Source organism: Mobula birostris, chromosome 7 (assembly GCF_030028105.1).
Source record: "Mobula birostris isolate sMobBir1 chromosome 7, sMobBir1.hap1, whole genome shotgun sequence".
Lineage (NCBI taxonomy): Eukaryota > Metazoa > Chordata > Chondrichthyes > Myliobatiformes > Myliobatidae > Mobula > Mobula birostris.
The window spans coordinates 59,648,776-59,671,699 of record NC_092376.1 but is presented as its reverse complement, the minus strand read 5'-3'; the positions used below and the strand labels follow the sequence as shown (position 1 = coordinate 59,671,699).

General features: G+C 40.8%; 2 protein-coding genes across 2 annotated transcripts in view; both read left to right on the top strand.

Moving 5' to 3' along the window:
- The window catches only part of rpl31 (ribosomal protein L31), a 179,165-nt gene that overhangs the window by 3,930 nt on the left and 152,311 nt on the right, over nucleotides 1-22,924 (top strand). The window lies entirely within an intron of this gene.
- Nucleotides 1,164-22,142, top strand: pdcl3 (phosducin-like 3). The gene is made up of 6 exons (XM_072263256.1): nucleotides 1,164-1,269; nucleotides 10,044-10,170; nucleotides 16,155-16,245; nucleotides 16,519-16,662; nucleotides 17,266-17,474; nucleotides 20,525-22,142. Exons 1-6 carry the CDS (start codon nucleotides 1,264-1,266, stop codon nucleotides 20,659-20,661), a joined length of 714 nt encoding a protein of 237 aa, XP_072119357.1. The 5' UTR covers nucleotides 1,164-1,263; the 3' UTR covers nucleotides 20,662-22,142.

Below are 22,924 nucleotides of genomic sequence, written 5' to 3'. Positions count from 1 at the left end.
TTTAAATGGATAATTCCCATATTTCAAGTATTTTAGGGCATTTATCTGGCCCACTGTCTGCTCATTAATATGCGATTCGGCCCAGAGGCAAAACGGTTGCCGACCCCTGAGCTAGTATAAACTTCATGAGCCAAATGGGCTCCTTCTGTATTATAAGTCAGCTGACGAATAAAACATGGAGCATGAGGAAAGTTTCTTAGGCTACGTCCACACTACAGCGGCTAGTTTTGAAAACGCCGGTTTCAAGTAAAAACGACAGGCGTCTACACTAAGTGTTTTTCAAAATATCTCCGTCCACATTAGGCGCTTCTTCTTCTTCTTCTTCTTCTTCTTCTTCTTCTTCTTCTTCAAGAAGAAGAAGTCGTCATGACAGCGGTTTTAAAAAGCTCCGGTTACCCCACCGACACTGCAACGGATATTAGGCGTTTTCAGATTTATTCACTCTGGAGACCATTTCTGAAAATCTCCGTTTTAGTGTGGACAGAGGGTCAAAACGAAGAGAAAAAGCTTCGTTTTCAAAATTATCCAGCGTAGTGTGGACATAGCCTTAAAGGTCACATATCTTACACCCGGGATACAAATGAAAGGGTGAATTTGAACTATACACGTGTCGATATCAGCCGAATGTGGAAAGTAAGTCCAATTAAAAATCACAAATGATAATTTATTTAAAACAGATTTATTTCAGATTTTTTACATACCTATATAACCGTATAATAATTACAGCACGGAAACAGGCCATCTCGGCCCTTCTAGTCCGTGCCGAACTCTTACTCTCCCTAGTCCCACCGACCTGCACTCAGCCCATGACCCTCCATTCCTTTCCTGTCCATATAGCTGTCCAATTTTACTTACATGGTCGAATGGTGGACCATGTGTTTGATACACACTGCAGATGAGCAGACAGTATATCCACTTCTAACTAACTGAGATAATGAAGTGCTGGAAATCCGTGAGTATCAGTCATTTACTAAAGCTGCTGGACCGGGAGGAAGTATAGGCACGACAGCAAATCAACGACGCATTCAGTTATTCCCTCATTAGGAAATGTTATAGTCAGGGCCATCCCATATAACAGAGCGTCAGAAACCGGAAATTTGTGCAGCGTTAAAAGAAATCCCCTGCACCACCAGAAAAATTACTATCGTTTGTGTGGGAATTGCTGGGGACCGGTCTGTAGCGAAAGCGCGTCCTCCGGGGCACCAGCGAATGTACCTTCCGGAAGGGCCGCCCTGGCTTGTGTGATAGTCATATTCTAACAGCATGCAGGTCAGCAACTCACTCTCTTTCTGCAATTTGTTTAAATCGTACACAGTGACAAGTAAAAGTGACGTGTATTCTTGAGGATGTCATGTATCAACTGTTTCTATTGATATTGATGCATACCCCGGGCCGAAAAGCGGCCAAACTCTAACTCCCCTGCACTGCAGTGTATTCTGCAATATTTTTGACGCCTGAGACTTGTTGGCTACTTTCTTAAATTAATAAGGATCTCTTTATAAAGTCAAGCTTTTGTTCTTTCCCCCTTATGGATCTGTGCATGTAAAGTTGAAATTAAATGGAAGTGTATACACTGGGATTTTAAATTGAGTAATCTACAGTTCTTCATATTTAATGTATAGAAATGTACAATTATAGATGAGTCATTTAACATGAAGAAAGCATGTATTTTTAAAATGTAGACCCACCTTTCTAGTAAACTTGGAGGAAAGTGCTTTACTGTTTGTGCTTATTACATTCTGGACTCTCTGACGGTGGTGTCTGAAAAGAGGATGCTGTCCAAGTTGCATGCCATCTTGGACAATGTCTCCCATCCACTATATAATGTACTGGTTGGACACAGGAGTACATTCAGCCAGAGACACATTCCACCGAGATGCAACACAGAGTGTCATAGGAGGTCATTCCTGCCTGTGGCCATCAAACTTTACAACTCCTCCCTTGGAGGGTCAGACATCCTGAGCCAATAGGCTAGTCCTGGACTTATTTCCTGACATAATTTACATATTACTATTTAACTATTTATGGTTGTATTACTATTTAATTATTTATGGTGCAACTGTAACGAAAATCAATTTCCCTCGGGATCAATAAAGTATGACTATGACTATTCTCAAAATGAACAAGATACCAGCCCATCTTCCACAATAACAAGATCAAGCTATCTTGTTAGCCTAAATCTTAATTTAGCTGCAATATCCCAATCAGATTTGCATGTTAATGTAAGCTTTTGACCCCAGGAATGAATGTTAGAAAGAATATTTTGAGGTTCCTTCTGAAGTTCCATCTATCTTGGAAGCATAAGAGACTGCGGATGCTGGAATCTGGAGTATCTTGCAAAATGCTGATAGAACTCATTGGGTCAGGCAGCATCTATGAAGGGAAATAGTTGATAATTTGGGTTGAAACCCTTCAATTGGACAGGAAAGAAAGGGAGATGGCTAGTATAAAGGCAGAGCAAAGCTGGCGGGTGATAGATATGTAGGTGGAGGAGGAGTGGTAATGATATCAGAAGCTGGGAGGTGATGGGTGGAAGCAAAGGGCTGAAGATGATGGAATAAGGAGAAGGAGGTGGAGAGGGGGACTGGTGGGAGGAATGTATGGGTGATGGGCAGGTGCAGAGAGAGGGGAGCGGAAGAACAGAGGGTGATGGGGGCCAGGTGGATGAGGAGGAGAAAGGAATACAATGGTGGTGGGAGGAGGGAAGTTACTAGAAGCTTGAGAATTCAATTGTTGCCGGGTTGGAGCCTGCCCAGGTGAAACTTGAGGTGCTGTTCCTCTAACTTCTGTTTCCTCTTGACTTGCTTTAAAACGTTTTAGTTGCCGAAAATTTACTCTTGTGTGGATAGTAGAATTAGAATCATACAGCATGGAAACAGGCTCTTTGACCCAATATATCCATTGGCTGTAGACTAGCGAGCAAGTCCCTTCTGCCTGCGTTTGGACACAGCTTTCTGCACCTCTCCTATCCATGTACTCGTCTAGATGTTGCTAATGTTCCTGCTTCAACCACTACCTAAATATAAGACCATAAGACAAGGAAGCAGAATTAAGCCACTCAGCCTATGGAATCAGTTCCACCTTTCTACCATGGCTGATTTCCGACAGCTTGGATGGCAGTAAGATTTATATTGCTAATTCAAAGAGTTCTGGATATTCTATATTGACTTTCATTTAGGAATTGGGTAATGTCAGGTTTTGTAATTGTAACTTCAAGCCTTTGTTACTTGATACGGACAGAATTTTGCCCCCTATTATTGGCAGCAGTGACATCTTAGTGTTTAAAACTGAGAATGGAAACAAATCCGTTGTTTTCATGTAATGTAGATCAGAATACTGGGAGCATTGTTTTTTTTTTGGCTGGAATATTATGTCTGTTTCAAAGGGGAGTTTGACCTCTTTGCTAATGTCAGTATTTATTGAACCAAAGGAGTACCAAAAAATTATGCTGATGTTTCTGAATGAAGCACTGCTTCTGGAGTGTTTGTTGTAACCTCCATCACACTGGTCATGTTGCCTGACTGCCAATCATAGTGTTTACTCCATTGGGACAATTTCCATGCAGTGTTATCACAGGAATCTACATTCTGTTCCATAGCCATATAGTCTTCAATTTCAGTGCCTGTTGCAATTTTTGACAGTCATTCACAGTGAAGTAATCCTTCATGAAAGGTCCTTTATTGGGCATACGCGGTATAAATAATAATATCAGCATTGCAAATGATTTGCAACTATTGGAAAATGATATCCTGAGACATCAGTAACCCTTCACGAAAGGACGATGTTGTTTGATAATAGTGCTGATTTTTCTTAAGTCTTAAGCAATAGAACTCCTATTAATAAGCATCTATTATTGGCAACATAATTAAGTCCTCACATATTGTAAATGGTGACTTTTTGTACTATCATTTGTAATGTAATGGACTGGGAGATACAGTTAGTTTTACTTGGAGCTGGGAGTAATTATAAGATCAGCTGTGATTTGGACAGTAAGTGAAGAATGTCTTTCTCAGATTGATAAACTGTGACTATTGGAGCACAATCAAGTTCTTGTGCTTGGGTTCCAGCTATTTATCATCCATACCAACGATTTTCTCATAGCGACGTAAATTCCTGTTTCAAAATTTGGAGATATAAAATTTGTTCCTGGGATGGTAAGTTTGATGCATGCGGAGTGATTGAGTAGACTAAGCCTGTATTCTCCAGCGTGTAGAAGAATGATAGATTTTTTTTAAGAATTTTAAATCTGAGCAGTCTACAACCAGGAATTCAAAAAGGGAATACACTGTTTAGATAAGGAGAGAGTAAAGAACCCTTGTATTTCATCCCTAGAGGCTTGTGACAGCTCATTTTAAATGCAGCTGGTGTTGGAGACAGAAGAGAATCATGTGTTTGATTGACTAACTCCAGCTAAGTGTTGTAAAATTGAATGAATGACAATACTAATGGAAGACAAATGTTTGTTGGACACTGATGACCTGTGGCTCATCCTAAGAGTTAATCTCAGGATGATGATCCAAGGAAAAACTGACCCTAACAATGTGTTACGTTTGAAATAACTGAAATCACAGTGTGTGAGAAAGTAAAGAGCAACTGTATTTGAAACAGACACATTAGATATTGTCCATTCTCACAACTGGAACTAAGGCAGAGAGATGAAGCCAGTAGATAAATATTATGACTCAGAAATTTAGAAATTCATTTCAAGGAACTTGGTCATCAATGTTAAAACTTCATCACTATTTGCCCCCAGAGTGAAATTCGGCTTCCTCCTTGAACCTGCTTTCGACAGTAGGGAAAGGGAAGAGGCTCCACAGCTTTGTTCTGGAAATGAAGGAATGCTTTTATACTTTCAAATCTGGTTTGTGAGTGACTTGAAATGGAACTTGGAGAGAATAAGATGTTTTAGTCTTTACTGCCCTTGTCCGTCTATGTCAGGGGTCGGCAATCTTTTTGCCTCTGTGGGCTGGATCGCATATCAATGAGCTGATGGTAGGCCAGATAAATGCTATAAAAAAACTTGAAATAGTGGGAATTATCCATTTAAATACATCTAGTTATGTTTTGCCTCAAATTAATGAATAACGCATGCTAGAAAATCATTTGTGCTTAACCAAGGATGCCAATTAGTAATCAAAGAACTCAGTTTAGTTGCAATTTATTTCAATCAAGGCATCTTTTGAATGTATTGAAAGGACACAAAGAATCTTTAAACATAAAACGTATGAACATGATGCATTGAGTGGTGGTAAATTAAGTATAATAAAAAAGAAAATTTTAATGCAAACAGTCGATAAATCAATGTGAAACTTGATGCTGTTTGTTGCTTGAAAGCTTCTCAATATTGGGTGTCAGACTTGTTGATGCCAAGAGCAAGACGTTATCCAGATGGGCATCAGTCAATCTTGTTCTCAAATGGTTCTTGGTGTGCTTCATTTTTGAAAATAATTGCTCACACAGATAAGTGCTGCCAAACAATGATGCCATCTTTTTTGCATGGTCCACTAAGTTAGGCTACTTCCCACTTGGATAAATATATTTTCTATAGAAGTCAAGCACTGACACATCTTCAGAATGAAATTTTGATCTCAATATGTCATCACACTGCATCTCAATCAATTCCATTTGAAAAACATCAAATGGAGTAGCAAACAGCTTGAATTCATTTGCATGCAAGCGAAAATCAGCAAAACGAGATGAAAACTCTTTTCTCAATTCTTGGACCATATTCACAAAAGTGCCTGGATCTTCTGCTTTACTTTTTTTGAAAAGTGGGAAAATGTGCACAATTTCCTTTTTGAAGCTGGTTCTCCCACAATTGCAGCTTTTTTTCAAAGGCCACAATATGACCGTACATCTCATGTATCAGTTGATTTTTTTTCCCTTGAAGTTGTAAATTCAAGTTATTTAAATGAGGCATCCCTTAAACAACTTTTAACATCTGCTGACATTTCTTAACTCGCCGTGTGATCATTCTTGCTGATAGGCTGATAGATGCAAATAAAGATTTCTTTTTAGGACAAACAATATCCACCACTGTCAGTAAACATTCTTTGATAAACTCTCCATCTGTAAAAGGCTTCATCTTTTCCACAATACGTTTTGCGACTTCGTAGCTGGCACGGGTATTTCCTTCATTTTCACTGCTCTTCTTGGCAAAAAATGATGTTTGTTTTCCGAAACTAGTCTTCATTCGCTCAACTTCATCTTTCCTTGCTTGCCCAGTAAACTTGTTAAAATTTCTATTATGGTGGGTTTCGTAATGTTGCCTGATATTTGCCACCTTCTTCACAGCAAGATTTTCTAGGCAAATGAGACAAACTGGTTTCCCAGCTTGCCCGATGAAGAGGTAATCTATTGTCCAAGTGTCTTGGAAATTTCGGCACTCAGTGTCTACCTTCCTGCGTTTTGCATTCATTGCCATTGGAATTTTTTTTCTTTGATTTTATTTCGAAACGCGAGTTATTCAACAAGTATTGTAGCACATGTAAATATCTGAATATTTAGTGTGGATTTCTTGTTAAAACACAGTGACGCTGTTTCCATCTGAAAACCGGCGTGTGCACGGAAAATATTAATAAGGTAGTCTGCCTTCCCATCATTGGTATATACCAGTGTTTGGTTTGGAACAAAACGGAACCTGGGGCCAGTGTAACAAGACTCCATGTATGTCCATCAGTGTGGTTGCGTGAAACACTCAGAATAAGGAAATATCGATCGCAGGCCATAGGTTGCCTACCCTCAGTCTATGTGATCAAGATTGGGGAATGTTGTTAACAGTGTAACCCCCAGGTTCTGTGGGCTGTGTTAGTCTAGGGAAAGATGCTCTCCAGCCCACCAAACTTACGAAATCTTGTTTGTGTGGATGCTGCATGATATTTTCCCCTTTTACAAATCAGTACTGCAAAATAACAAACAGTACATCATATGCACTCAAACGATTTAGCTTTATAGTTAATTTAACTAGAGGGTTAGTAAAGAAAACTAAAAGGAAAGGGCCCATTTTAATGAAACAGTCTTAATGCACACGTTGGAGCTCACAGTTTTCCCGTCCGTTAGTTCTCTATTGATTTCCCCTGGGCGTGGTCAACTCCCGACCCCATTCCACGTCCACTCAGTCCTCCGATCCAGCACCTTCTCTCTCCATCTACCAACGAACAAAAGCCTGCAAATACCTTCTCTCAGACCCACAAGAAAGAGACAGCACTCCTCTTACTGGATGGCGCACATTCCAAAGCCCTGTTATCTCTAGGTGCAACCCAAACACTGCTGCTGCAGAGAAACCTTACAGAGCATTACAATAGTTCTGCTGTTTTTTGTTTTGCTGTGGGCAGCCTTGTATACCGTAGTCACGGTGCACTATGTTGGAGAGGGTGGCATATGGGTTATGGTGAGATTCTTGATTACACTAGTCAAGTAGTAGATAGAATTCCATTACTGTACACTTCATGTTGGGGTGTTTATAGGAGGTGGAAAGGCTTTGAGGAGTTGAGAACTGTTGGCCATTATTTACTGATTATGCCATCATGCAAACATTTATATTGTCAGAGGCTTCCACACCAAATAAAGTGGATAACTCTTCATTTGGTGTTGAGAGCCTCTGACACCAAATGAAGAGTATCTTGGGATGAGGAAGCATTTGCCTCAGAGGAAACTCAAGAACAGAAAGAGAAAAGCTTTAAAATAAAACGTTTCTGGCTAAAAAAAATATCTGTAGTTCTCCATGAAGTATTGAAAAGGGAAAAACAGCATAGGACATGATTAAATTACTTTACAATATTGTCATTGCTGCCACATGCCTGTGGCTGCAATGCTACCTGGTCTAGTGATTGGTGTACTTTTCCTCTTATTTTGGGGGAGGGAAGGGGGTCAAAAAATGTTCAAGGTTAAGTTCTGTCTCCACCATCTCCTGTTTCAGGTGGTGGATTCTGCATGAAAGAGACAACACATTTATTACAATATGTTTGAACAATAGGATGCGTATTGTGGAATAGCTTGCAATGTCAGATATGAAGTGTGATATTGTAACAATCCACCAGTATCGAGGATGTCTTGGTTCTACACTGATTTTGAGTTGTGTTGACTGACACCAGTGTGAGACCTTCCGCACATTGCTGTGGTGAGGTGAAGTGTCCCTTCCACTTTTTGAACTCTTTGTGTTCCTTTTGGACTTGAGTTTATCAAGACCATCCCAGGCTCTTCTCCATTTTGAAAGATGAACCATTAGTTCTCAAGAAGTTAGAGAGAGCATTGCTTTTCTTCATCTGTCCAGTCTGGAGACCGAAGTGTTTTCGAGTCTCTTATTGTTCATATAAACAATGTGGCCTGCTCACAGAAACGATGAACTGTAGTTAGGGTTTTAATGCTGAAATGTTGGCTTCAGCAAGAATCTTGGTTCACTTATTATTCCTATTTAGCGGATTTTGCAGAGATTGTATTATATATTATATAACAATATCTGAGGTGTGTGTGTGTATGTGTGTGTGTGTGTATATATATATATATATATATATATATATATATATATATATATATTTCATTATAGCTGCTGGAATTTATGTGATATACTTAATGTTGCTTCAAAGAAGTCATCAATATCTTGGAGTTGGTTTTTGAGCTTGTATGAATATCACTGTAGGCGACATAGTTGCTGCTGTTTGCAAAGAGTTTGTACATTCTCCCCGTGACTGTGGGTTTTTCCAGGTGCTCGGGTTTCCTCTCACATCCCAAAGGAGGGAGGAGAAGATGGTGGCGCTCTGAATGATATCGTATGTGTTAACTAGGGGCCGTGCACAATCCTGATTTGATGGAGACAACCGTGACAAGCACAGAGGAACACCTAGAGAAACTTCTGAAATGCCCGCTTCGCTGCCGCTGCTACTGTGCGATCGAGAATCTCTGGAGGGGAAGGCCCCAGATCCTCGGCTTTGCCTATTGCCTGTTGCCGGGGCTGGGGTCGAAGCGCTCGGCAAAGATGGTGCTCGGTGTCGGAGGGCTGGTTGGAGGCTCGGAGTTTTCGGATGGATTCGAGTCGGCTGTGGTCGGGTGCTTCCAGGATGTTGCATCGGCAAGTTTGCGGCACTGGAAGCTCATGGCAGGGAGAATCTTTCTTCCTTCTATCGTCTGCGTGAGATGATGGGACTTTTGAGAGACTTTGAGACTTTTTTTACCATGCCCATGGTCTGTTCTTCATCAAATTATGGTATTGCTTTGCACTGTTGTAACTATATGTTATAATTACGTGGTTTTTGTCAGTTTTTCAGTCGGTTTGTCATGTGTTTCTGTGATATCATTCTGGAGAAACATTGTATCATTTCATAATGCATGCATTACTAAATGACAATAAGAGGACTGTGTGTCCTCATAATCTAAAAATCTTAAAAAAAAGACATGCAGGGTAAAAAAAAGACATGCAGGGTAATGGGTTAATTGGTCACATGGGTCTAATTGGGTGGTGTGGGTTCGTTGAGCTGAAATTCTGTTACCGTGCTGTATCTAATTTTTTTTTTAAAACATTAAATTAGTGTTGTCTGCACACTGCAGTTTGTTGACTGAGATTTGCGTGATCTTTGAGTATGTTTGCTGTAAATTCAACAATTTCCATTTAGTATTTAAAAATGAACTCCACACCTGGGGTGAGTTTTGTTGGAGGGGAGTGCAGCGTTGTATTAAAAATGAGGTAGTGTCACAATCTGGTTTGACAGTAGTCTTTTGAGATCGAATTAGATCATTCCTTACTAACTACCATGAAGTAAGTGATCACAAGGGAAAGGTGCTATAATTTTATAGGGCCATTGTGAGCGTGTTGCCTTTCTAAATCCAGAGAAGTCAATTAACATTTTACCTGTCCTTGCAGCTAAGTTCGTAGTAATTTTACCTTTTATAATAAAATTGTTAGCTGTAATTTGGCCTTCTCAGTTCCTCAGCACTGAAGCTCAGCCATGCCATGTAGGCAACGTTAATATCAAACTAGTCTTTCTCTTTCAAGTGCACCAATCTACTCTTTTCTAAAACATACTAACTCACATTATTTTTGTCTTTAGGACCCAAATGCAGACACCGAGTGGAATGACATTTTGCGGAAAAAAGGCATCCTTCCTCCGAAAGATGATCCAGATAAAGAACGTGAGACGCTGGAGGAGGAGATCATTCAGAACCAGCAGTCAGTTGGTAAGTGAAGAGTTAATTTATGTGATTGGGATTGACTGACCTGTATTTTTAAGCTGGAATGCAGGGGCAGGCATGTTCTCCAAGGCACAATGCAGACCCTGCTCCTGGAATGCCGTAGCACCCTGTTTACAGTGGGTAAACTGAGGAGCAGGGATGTGCTATGTATAAATGCTGCAAGTGATTTATCATTTTTTGAATGCTAGAAGCACCTAAATGTTTCTAATTTAAAAATTAACTAAAAAATAAACAATTAAAAACTATGCTATGTTTTTCAAGAACTAATTTGCATTCTGCTTGCAATCCCATTGAATTCAATGGTATCTTGGATCCTTGTACCTTAGCTTATAACTGGGAAATTTCCAATCAGACTGTTCACTATCACTGGAGTTCTGGTACTGAATGAATAGATCCAGCCTTCTGGATCTGGCGGTAGGTACCAGGCTTCCACCTTTGACATAACAAACACAGAAGCTTGGCTCTTGCTGCCATTCAAGTGGCTGAATGCTGTCAGGGCTCAAAGTTCAAAGTAAATTTGGTATCCAAGTACAAGCAGGAGTCACCACATGCAACCCTGAGGTTCATTTTCCTGCTGCCTGCAGCATATTGCAGCAGTTCACTAGTGCCATCTTGCTACAATGGTCGTAGCAACCTCTGGCATGTTACTGCAGCTCATGGATAGTTCATATAGTCATGACTTGTGCTGCTAGTTTCCAGATTTTTAGTCATCTGCTACATACTCCATGGGCACTACAGTAGCGTAGTGGTTACATGATGCAGTTACAGCTCGGAGCATCGGAGTTTGGACTTCAGACCCAGCGTCCTCTAGGAAGTTTGTATATTTTCCCTGTGGAATACATGATTTTTTTTCCAGGTGCTCCGTTTTCCTCCCATAATCCAAAGATGTACCATGTAGTAGGTTAATTGGTCATAGTAAGTTGTCCAGTGATTTGTCTAGGGTTAAACTGGGAGTTGCTGGGTGGCGCAGCTCGAAGAGCCGGATGGACCTATTCCACGCTGTATCTTTAAAATTAAAATTAAAATAATAATCTCAACATCACGTTGGACTAGTTCTTATCTCAGTCTGCCAGACACACTGACTAAAAGCATGCTGTTATGCTCCCACACTTCTCAGAGTTTTGTACTGACTTTGGTGATGCAAATCGAAGTTTTTTTTTCCTCTGCTTTGTTCTAACCCGTGTTGAGCAGAGAAATCTTCATTTGTTCCATAAGCAATTCCATGGTGAGACTGTTGTCTCTATTTTCTACCTGCACGACCTGTACTCTCTGTATGCTCTGTCTTTTGGGGAAGTAATGGGACTATATTCCTCCACTCCTCCCCCACTCTTTAGTGTCCAATTAATTAATTAAAGATGTATTCGTTAAAGATGGCGCTGGCAACTGGTGACTTTGCGCGTGCTCTCCTGAGCAAACTGCCCTCTCCACTATCCTATACCCGAGAAACCCTTCTAAACCTCCAATCTAGCAAGATCAAGATGAACAACACCCTGGCGAAGCTACTGACCCAGCTGGAGACCACCGCACCAGAACTGCTTCTTAAATTCCGGACCGTACCTGGACCCGACCAACGAGGCCCACCATGTTCCCAGAGACCCGCGGTCTGCTACCGTGCCGGAGCACTTGGAAACATGGGCCATTCCAACCAGCACCTCTCCGGAGCAGACAACTATACGGAAGTGACGGCGGAGACCTCAAGGTGCCCTAGATGCTTCCCCGGAGCGACCACCATAAAGCCCCATTGGTGGCCATCCACAGCTGCCGGAAGTGAGGCCTTCGCCGCCGACCTCGGAAATTGAGTCAGAGGCAAGGCTGGAGCGGAGGCCTCCGCAACCGTGACTCAGCTTAAGGACTTGTTTCAGCCAGAAGCCCGGCCATCCGGGATTAGGTGTCGGCTTCGGGGCCTGACCCAATCGACAGCCCGGGCCCCCAGCAGCTGGAAGTGGCAGCGGAGCCTCCCCCGTTACTTGGCCCGACCCAGAGTGTCCAATGACGCGACCCGCCGATCGATTCCCACGGCATGTGTCCATCAACCGCAAAGAGCTGACAACAACACACTGCATCGATGGAAACCTGGAAAGACGCACTATTTACCGAGGAAGCGTGGGAAAAGAGCTGGGCTGCTAGTCAGATTGAAGCTGAGGGGCTTCAGGGTCCTATGCCCACCATCCTACTAGCGAATGTGCATGCCATAGAGAACAAGGTGGATGATCTTAAAAGGAGACTCACCTACTGCATAGAGATGCAGAACTGCTGTGTATTCTGTTTTGCTGAGACCTGGCTCTCCCCTGCCACCCCCGACTGTGCCATCCGACCAGAGGGATTTTCGATCCATCGGATGGACCGTACGGTGTCTTCGGGCAAGACGAGGGGAGGTGGTGTCTGCCTACTGATCAACACTGCGTGGTGCTCGGACACAGTGGCACTGACAAGCTCCTGCAGCCCGGACCTGGAACACCTGTCGGTGAAGTGTCATTTATACTATCTGCCACGGGAATTCACCTCGGTCATACTGACAGCGGTCTACATTTCTCCCCCGCCCCCACCCCCCCACCCCAGGCGGACGTGGAGTGTGCTCTGAACATACTGTATGCCAACATCAGTGAACTTGAGACCAGGTATCCGGAGGCTTTGCTCATTACAGCCGGGGACTTTAACCAGGCCAACTTCAGAAAGGCGCTGCCAAAGTTATACCAATATGTCTCCTGCCCCACTAGAGGCCTGAATATACTTGACCACTGCTACACAACAGTCAAGGATGCCTACCATTACGTCCCATGACCTCACTTCAGAAAATCGGACCATCAGGCTGTACTCCTCCCAGCTTACAAACAGAAAGTGAAGCGGGAGGTCACGGTGTCAAAAGTAGTGTCACGTTGGACGGAGGGAACAGATGAGGTCCTCCGTGACTGCTTTGAATCGGTGGACTGGTTAGTATTCAAGGACTCGGCAGCTAACCTCGATGAGTATGCCTCAGCTGTCACGGACTTTATTTGGAAATGCACGGAGGACTGTGTGTCCCGCAAGACGATCCGAGTATTCCCTAACCGGAAACCTTGGATGAATTATGAGGTCAAGCCCCTTTTAAAGGCTAGAGCTGCGGTTTTTATGTCCGGCGATACCAGTCGCTACACAGAATCCAGGCGTGAACTCCGGAAAGCCATTAAGGGCGCCAAGAGGCAATATCGAGCCAAGTTGGAAGCCCAGGCTAACCAAAGGGATGGCAGTAGACTATGGCAGGGTCTAAATGAGATCACTGGGCACAAAGAAAAGGCTGGGAATATCAATAACTGTGGCGCTTCTCTTCCTGACGAACTTAACGTATTCTACGCAAGACTCGAACAGAAGAGGAGCGTCCCGCCCCCTCCGGATGAACCGGACCTGGTGGCATCGAGATTCATCGTCACCGAGGAGGACGTTAGAAGGGCCTTCATGAAGATAAATCCAAGGAAGGTAACAGGCCCAGATGGCGTCCCAGGATGGGTTCTCCAGGCCTGTGCAAGCGAGCTAGCTGAAGTGTTTGCTGACATCTTCAACTGCGCCTTGCTTCAGTCTAAGATCCCCTCGTGTTTTAAGAAGGCAATGATAATCCCAGTGCCGAAGAAGAGCAAGGTGGCATGCCTGAATGTCTATCGACCTGTGGCTCTGACCTCAATTGCTATGAAGTGCTTCGAGAGATTGGTTATGGCACACATCAACCACAGCCTGCCGGTCAACCTTGAGGCTTTGCAATTCGCCTACCGGAGCAACAGGTCAATGGCAGATGCCATCTCTCTGGCACTATATTCCTCCTTAGAACACCTGGAGAATAAAGACGCATACGTAAGGCTCCTTTTCATTGACTACAGCTCTGCCTTTAATACCATGATTCCATATAAACTGATTCCTAAGCTCTGGAACCTGGGCCTTAGCACTCAGATCTGCAGCTGGTTCTCCAACTTCCTCACAGACAGGACCCAGGCTGTAAAAATAGGGGACAAGCTCTCCTCTACAATCACTCTGAGCACTGGTGCCCCCCAAGGCTGTGTACTCAGCCCCCTGCTGTACTCACTGTACACCCATGATTGTGTAGCCAAGTTTCCATCAAACTCAATATATAAGTTTGCTGATGACACAACATTTGTAGGCTGTATCTCGAGTAATGATGAGTTTGAGTACAGAGAGGAAATTAAGAACCTGGTGGCATGGTGCGAAGACAATAACCTATCCCTCAACGTCAGCAAGACGAAGGGATTGGTTGTTGACTTCAGAAGGAGTAGCGGACCGCATGACCCAATTTATATCGGTGGTGCGCAAGTGGAACAGGTCAAAAGCTTTAAGTTCCTCGGGGTCAATATCACAAATGACCTGACTTTGTCCAACCAAGCAGAGTTCACTGCCAAGAAGGCCTGTCCCCTAAAACCCTCACTAATTTTTATAGATGCACCGTAGAATGCATTCTTCTAGGGTGCATCACAACCTGGTATGGAAGTTGTCCTGTTCAAGAATGAAAGAAGCTGCAGAAGATCATGAACACGGCGCAGCACATCACACAAGCCAATCGTCCGTCCGTGGACTCAATTTACACTGCACGCTGTCGGAGCAGTGCTGCCAGGATAATCAAGGACACTACCCACCCAGCCAACACACTTTTCGTCCCTCTTCCCTCTGGGAGAAGGCTCAGGAGCTTGAAGACTCGTATGGCCAGATTTGGGAACAGTTTCTTTCCAACTGTGATAAGACTGCTGAACCGATCCTGACTCTGATCTGGGCCGTACCTTCCAAATATCTGAACCTGCTTCTCGGTTTTTTTTGCACTACCTTACTTTCCATTTTTCTATTTTCTATTTGTGATTTATAATTTAAATTTTTAATATTTACTAATTTTTACTGTTTTAAATATTTTTAATATTTAATATTTGTAATCCAGGGAGTGGGAAGCGCAGAATCAAATATCGCTGTGATGATTGTACGTTCTAGTACCAATTGTTTGGCGACAATGAAGTATAAAGTATAATTAAACCTAACATGCAAGTTAATTTTATAACATTGACTATGAAACTACCAGGTTGTTGTAAAACCTAACTACATTAACAATGCCAGTCAAGAAACGAAGCTTGCCTTTGCCCTCCAGACCCATGGCAATGGGTTTTTAAATTCTAATTTTTATGCCTGCTTAATTTAGCTTTCAACAGCATTTTCATGGGCTATTTTCTGCGGTGAACCATCAACATCGTGCAAGCCTGTAAATATATTAATTTGATTTCTCCTTTGCCTAACCTGTAGATAACAAATGGATAGGCCAGGAAATTGCACCAAAGCACCTTTGAGATGTATGCATTTTAAAATGTATATTTGGGGGAGAAAATCCAATTAAGCTTTGATTGTGGAAGTTGTAATGCATGTACATAAATGATGAGCCACAGAGAATGATTTGAATAGTTCATTGAGTTGATTACTTAAGTATCAAGGTAATAGAAACATAGAGGTAAGGAATGCAGTGCTGTGAAATGAAAATCTAATTCTGGAAGGTCATAAATCCTAGTCTTGGAACATCCCTGTACCAATATGTCCTGCCCAGTCCTTCCTAGACTTGCTTCTTTTAAATTTTATTCTAAGTATGTTCCATGTTACCGACGTGTGCTTCTGTCGGGCTTGCTGGGAGAATGCTAGCTAGGCACTCTCTCATGTTTCACTGACAGTAGTCTGGAGAGTTGGATTTAAATTGAAATCAGAAGTATGAAATTTAGTCATGCAGAATTTAAGATCCACAGCTGCTCTTATCTCAAGTAACTAAATAACAATTGATCATTTAATGATTATTTTTTTGTTTAAGAAAAAAATGTGTTAATTCTAACTGTTCCCTTTATGAATGATAAAGTTTGCTCTTTCTGTTTGCAATGAAAGTGTCCTTTTACAACCGCTAACTGGCTTAGTGGACTTTTTGAATGCCTGATCTCCAGTATGATTAATGACTTTTCTTCCTTCAGTTAAAAGGTATGAAGACATGACTCTGGATGAGCTAGAAGAGAATGAAGATGAATTTGGTGAGGAAGATGAAAGAGCCATTGAAATGTACAGGTAAACAATGTGATGTTCAAAGTTATGCAAGAGTGCGGTAAATGCAGATCCATCCTTTAGTAAGGCACTTTTGATACAGCTACCACATGCCTCCATTTAGTAAAGTCCGGGGCTGGACCTTACTAAATGGGGGCATGAGGTTGCTGTATCAAAAGTGTCCAAATACACGGGTGCATGACAATCCTAGGGCAAACATGCATTTTTTTTTTTGTTTGGGTGCATTTTCTCTCTACTAAAGCATAATTAATTGATTAATAATTCAATCTGTTATAGACAACAAAGACTAGCCGAATGGAAGGCAAAACAGATGAAGAAAGTGTTTGGAGAAGTTTTGGAAATTTCTGGATCAGAGTATGTACAGGAAGTAACTAAAGCTAGTGAGGACTTATGGGTAATACTGCACCTTTACAAACAAGGGTGAGTTTTAGATTTTTCTTTTAGTTCTCAAGATCTGGATGTTCTAGCAATGCTGGCTTGTATAGTCCATCCCTGGATACTACTAAAATGAGGTGGTTAAAAGTAAATAATACTTATTTAAAATGCCTGTATCTCCCAAAAGAACAGTAAGCTGCTAATAACCATCAATCTTGTGTTGTAGCCTACATCTACAATTGCTGGTGTACTCCCTTTATTCAAACCAAATCATAACACAAGGCAATAACTTTCTGTTCTTTGATATAGATTTAATGGACAGAGTATATTAGACAATTACGTATGAGTTTGTAGCTTGATTTTTCTCCTACTTAGCTCAACGGACTTGTTTCTCTTTGTGACACTTTTTAAAACCTCTTCTTGCAGACTGTAACCAGTACATGTTATAGGTGTTTGAACTTTATGCAACATAAATTATCTTAGTTCAACACGGCTTGCACCTCATTGGTGACAATCTGGTAGAATTAATTTTTAAAAATTAATGCTTTAGCTCATAGCCTTAACTGCAAAATGGATTCGTCATAATTTGTTGATTATGTAGCTTTAAGGATTTGCAGTTTTCTGATTTTGTTTCTTTGTATATACCAGGATACCTATATGTGCCTTGATAAATAGGCATCTTAGTGAACTGGCAAAGAAGTTCCCAGAGACAAAATTTATCAAAGCTATATCCACAACCTGCATTCCCAACTATCCAGATAGAAATCTCCCCACTGTCTTTATTTACCGAGATGGCGACATTAAGACACAGTATGTTGGACCCTTGGTATTTGGAGGCATGAATCTAACAAAAGATGGTAAGTGATTAACTGAACAGATTTATGCAAAACCACAATTGTCCAAATTTAAACAATTAAGCTGTATGGTTTATATTTGGAGAAAGTTGTGAACTCTATCTTTTGCAGATTTTTCGATCTAAAATAGCTGAACATCTGACTTCCCAAATTTTAGCAGTTATCTGCCTGAGAAGAAGTGAGGATGGGGTATAACATCACTCTCACGGAATGATTCCACTTCTCTGAAGAGCAGAGATTGCCTCTGGAAAGGCTTGTGAAGCATTCCAATAGGTCTTCATTCCTCTGCTCAGTTCACTAGGAACCTAATATGAACTTCATCTTTTTTTTACCTCCTTATCTTTTATGTGTACACAGTACAATATTAATTTTAGACATCTTCTTTTAGTATTGCAAATTTGACCATTTTTGCTTTGAATCTGAACTGTAATTGTAAATTGCAAAATGAAAGATGCCAACTTTCATCTCTGGAGTACTTTAATAAGCATTTCCTCTCTTCTGAATCAGAATCTGATGCTTTCCACCATTCAGATGAACATCCAGATTGCTGTCATCTTTTTGGGAAGCTCATCAACTTATCCATTCAATAATTCTGGATTTCCCAATTTATTGTTGTGTGATTTACTCATTTACTTGCTATTTAATTTGTCACTAAATTGTGGGAAGGCATGTTGCATATCTGTAATTGAAGTAATAAACTTCATGAAATGGAATGTTAAACTCAGTTTTCTCTTAATCGTAGTTCATTACAGCTTTAGTCAACACTTAGTGCAATGTTCCAATAAACCAGGCCCCATATGAGTTGTGGCTTGTTTTTCAGGGTACTGGTCAATATTTGTCTTTAATTAACACACCAATAATAGTTCAGCTTTTCTCTAGCTTGCTGTTTGGAAGATCTTGTCATCAGAATAGTGGATGTGGACCTGGAGAAACAGGGAGAAAGGAATGGAGTCCTTGTGGGCAGCAGGGTGGGAGGGCTGTATTGAAGATGGCTGTGAAAGTCTGGGCTTGTTAGGAATATAGATTGTTGATCTATTCCATGACCACAAGATGCAAATGGTACCGAGGAAAGAAACAATTAGCTATACTCTTAGTAAATAGCAGAGTAGATTCAAAAGGTCAGATGGTGTATTGCTTTTTTTTATGTTTGTGAAACAGAGTTGGAGAGATTCAGAAGGGAAAAGTCAGATACAAAACATATGAAAAAGAGAGTAGGATGGAAGTTGGAGGCAACAATGAAATTGGAGTTCTGCATGGAACAGCACCAATGTGACTGTGCATGTTGTAGAAAATTGGCCTGAGTTGGATTGAAACTCTGCTCCACTGTCCATGAGGACATGGGTATAATTTGGGCCCATGTGAGTTCCCTTAGCTAAGAATAGATGCTACAGTTAAGGGTATTGGTGTAATATAAATTCTCGACGTGGGAGAAATTGTTCTTGCTCGGTTAAGTATTTCTGATCCAAGAAATGAGCAGAGTTGCAGGTGTCAGGTGAACTTGACTTCATACCTGGTGGGACATAGCAGAATGAAGTTAGACCCTTTACTGTAGACTACTGATTCAGAATGAGAACAGGAGAGATCAGGAGGGAAAGTGGAAGCACAGCAAGAGATAGACATGGGGAAGTGAAGATGGGGAAAGATCAAGGGGAGCTCAAGTGCAGTTGAGGTTTGTGATCTTCAGTGTCTGAAAGGAAGAAGTCCTTAGCTGAAACATCAAATGTGTTGAATGATAAAGTGCAGACCAGGACTGCTCGAAATGGAGTGAGTGACTCAGGGATATATATGTTGATGCATGATTTTGGATATGGACCTTGGAATACAATGTAAATGGTGATTCAAGAAGCACAATATCTTGAACATGTGATTAAGATGAATCTTAACAATTAAGAATGGGATTTTAGTTAAATCTGTTTTCAGATGTGCAAGTGTACTGCTCTGCTTGTGTGTGAAGTAGGGAGTATGCAACTTAGCAGTAATCTAAACTCCATTCAGGAGTCAGGTGTAGCATTCAAACTCCAGGTGCTTTATTCGGGCAGCACACATGCATACAATTAAGTAAGAGTGAAACTGAGAACAAATCAGAAAAATACCCTAAGTTCTTAATGCCACAAACTTATGATGATTAAATCACACACTCATAAGAATTAAGAATATGAAGCTAGGCTTACAAGTTAAATATCCAGTTGTACGTAACATGGGTATGCAAAGTTATAAAGGTTGCAAGAAGATTAATATCATGTAAGCATTTATTAAATTACCATGGCTGGTCGATCACTATACCGATAATTGGTGTAAACTTGTTTCAGTCTGACTCAAAAACTCTGCCAAAATAAAATGGCTGACCTCACATGATCCATCTGAATTTCAAATTTAGAGGCAGCAATGTAATTAGAATAAAAGTCAGCAGAGTTGTGGTTGGGGTCCCCAGTGATCCTTTAGGCCCTTTTTATACACCTGTCTCTGTAAATGTCCTGAATAGTGGGAAGTTCACATCTACAGATGCAGTGGGCTGTCCGCACCACTCTCTGCAGAGTCCTGCTATTGAGGGAGGTACAGTTCGCATACCAAGAAATGATGCAGCCAGTCAGGATGCTCTCAATTGTGCCCCTGTAGAAAGTCCTTAGGATTTGAGGACTCGTGCCAAACATCTTCGACCATCTGAGGTGAAAGAGGCGCTGTTATGCTTTTTTCACCACACAGCTGGTATGCACAGCCAGTGAGATTTTTAGTGATGAGTATGCTGAGGAACTTGAAGCTGTTCACCCTCTCAACTCAGATCCATTGATGTCAACAGAGGTAAGCCTGTCTCCGTTCCTCCTGTAGTCACAACCACCTCCTTTGTTTTTGCAACATTGAGGAAGTGGTTGTTTTCTTGACACTACTGTGTCAGGGTGATGACACAATGGGGAAAAATGTAAATCTATAACTTTATGCCATAACTAATATAGGGAAGCTTTTTGTGGGGGTTGGGGGCAGATATATGCATTTGAATTAAATGATGTAACTTTTTTATTGCTCCTCTTTCCCATTGCATAAATATTTTATTGAAGAACTGGAGTGGAAGCTGTCATGTTCTGGTGCAATCAAAACTGAACTGGAGGAAAACCCAAGACAACAGATTGAAGATAAAATGATGTCATCCATCAGGACTAATGCTCCAAAGGACAGTGATTCTGAAGAAGATTAGATGTTGATGTGCCGTGGGACAAATTTTCTGATTCGGTTGTTATCAAGTAATTCTGATATAAAGTGTACCCAAACTGTGCCTGTTTTGTTCCTTGAGCTTGACTGTTGGTGAATGCAGGATCTGCAAAATTAACCGGCGAAGTGGGGCAACACATTAAATGAGAATTTAAAATATGAATTAAGAAAATATTTGAAATGTTAAAGTGGTAACTTGGTAAAGTCTTTTTTTTAATTACGGAAGATGGGTTTATCATGAGAAATAAGGCATTATCATTCAAAGTAAAATGATGCAGATGCTGGAAATCCAAAATGAAACCTGAAAATATGTATAAACATCTGTGGAGAGAGAAATGGGTAGTATTTTAGGTCAATCATTTTTAGTTGCAAAGTAAATGGAGAGAGAGCACAAAGGAGATTCTGTTGGATATTGGAATTTGTCATTAGACCCCCTTTTAGTTCTTTCACTCTGGTTGAAAAATTGCAAAATGTGTGGAGAATAAAATGGCCTAAGGTAGGATTAGTATAAAGATACCTGATAGTTGGTGTAAACTAGGCATGCAAAGGACCTCATTGTATGCTATAACAAGTCCTCGATCATTTGGCCAGGTGATACCTGTAATTGTTATTTTAATGGTTCTTGTTTTATGAGCTTTTACTTAAAGTTAGGACACTTTCTGTGATGGCACTTAGTTTTAAAATCTTTACATACCATCCAATGCCAATACCTCAACACATGTTGAACAAAATAATTCAATTCATTGCCATAACATAGGGTGAAAGTGGAGTTCATAGTCTGGATCTTAATGTAAATGCAGATGATTGAGCTTTTTATGGGAGATTGTTAAATTACTTTCTCAAGATTACTGCATGGATGGATTTTCCCTATTCCTCTGGTAATTTCAGATTTCTCTAGACACATTGTTATTCAAGAGCTTTTGCTACCCTTATTCAGATGGCAACACCACTATTTGCATTGCTCATTATTTTTAGGTCTCTACTAATATCACATACTCCTTCCCCCTTCATTCTCTGTGCAGTTTCAATCTCTTCACAGATGTTGCCTAAACCTGGTTAGTGTTTGAACTTGATATCATACTTGCCGAGTAGCCTTTTTAAAATACTGATGATGACTTTTTAAATAAAGTGTTTCCAGCTGAATTGAGCCACAGCAATGAGCTTTCTGGGAAATTTAAATAGTGCATTCAGAAAGCTCGTAAAAATAGGCAATTAATGTGTTTGTATACAGTAAACAAGATTAACTTGGCCTTCTTGAAGACTGACTAAAACTTCAATTGTTGCAAGCTCCTGAAGATGAATGATTTGTTCAAAAGTAATGGTGTTAGGCATTTTTTAAAAGAGTACGCCAAGTGCAATTTGTTTAAAATCCCTTTTTTTTTTGCACTGGTTATGCTGACTTAACTTAGAAGCACAATTTGTGAAAAATATTCAATGCTGTAATTAAAAAAAATAACTAGAACTCAAGTTCTGGCCTTGAATCTTGTATGATTTTTCAAAATGTTCTTTTCGTTTTAATACTCAGAAATCTTCATTATTATTCAGTGGAAAAGCTCTTTAAATTTCTTATTTTACTGGTGATATTTTGTTCTAAAACAACATTAAGTTAGAGAACAAACGAAAGGAGTGTACCAATTTCCAAAGTCTGTTGTCCGAACACTGGCTTCTCAGGACCGCTAGACTGGAATGATTGCCTAAAAAAAAATAATTGAATGCACCGAACAGTGAATCTCAATTTTAAGGAGTTCATGTGCACTAAAAATTGTACTGTTAAGGAGATTTTACTGGTGGAATAATGGTATAGAGAGCCACCTTTAACATATTTGTACACATAATGTATATAACTGTAGATCAATTCACTTTCCTCCATTATCAGAAATTGAGAACGAACAGACATCAGTGGTGCTTCAATATGTTTGGGGAGTTGGTACATTTAATAATTTGTGTACTTGTTGGTCTTTTCAGTAAATCAGAATTGCATTGTCCCATGGATCAGTGCAGTTGTTGGAGAGCAGGTTGTTGTGGAAGAAGCAACTATGGAACAAAATTGAATGATTCCTGCGGGAGAGAGTATTTTATTTTGTGATGTGAGTACCCACTCTAGATCAGTGGGAGAGACTTAATACATTGATACTCATAGAAAGAATAAGATTAGCTTTATTTGTCACATGTACATCGAAACATGCAGTGGAATGAGTTGCTTGTGTTAATGACCAACACAGCAGCCCACAGGTGTTGCATTCTTCTGG

What these genes read in the sequence shown, in the direction of transcription:
- pdcl3 (XM_072263256.1), top strand. An exon ending in CTGCACCTTTACAAACAAGG is followed by an intron (nt 16,663 to 17,265) that starts GTGAGTTTTAGA and finishes TGTATATACCAG; the next exon opens with GATACCTATATGTGCCTTGA. An exon ending in CATGAATCTAACAAAAGATG is followed by an intron (nt 17,475 to 20,524) that starts GTAAGTGATTAA and finishes ATTTTATTGAAG; the next exon opens with AACTGGAGTGGAAGCTGTCA.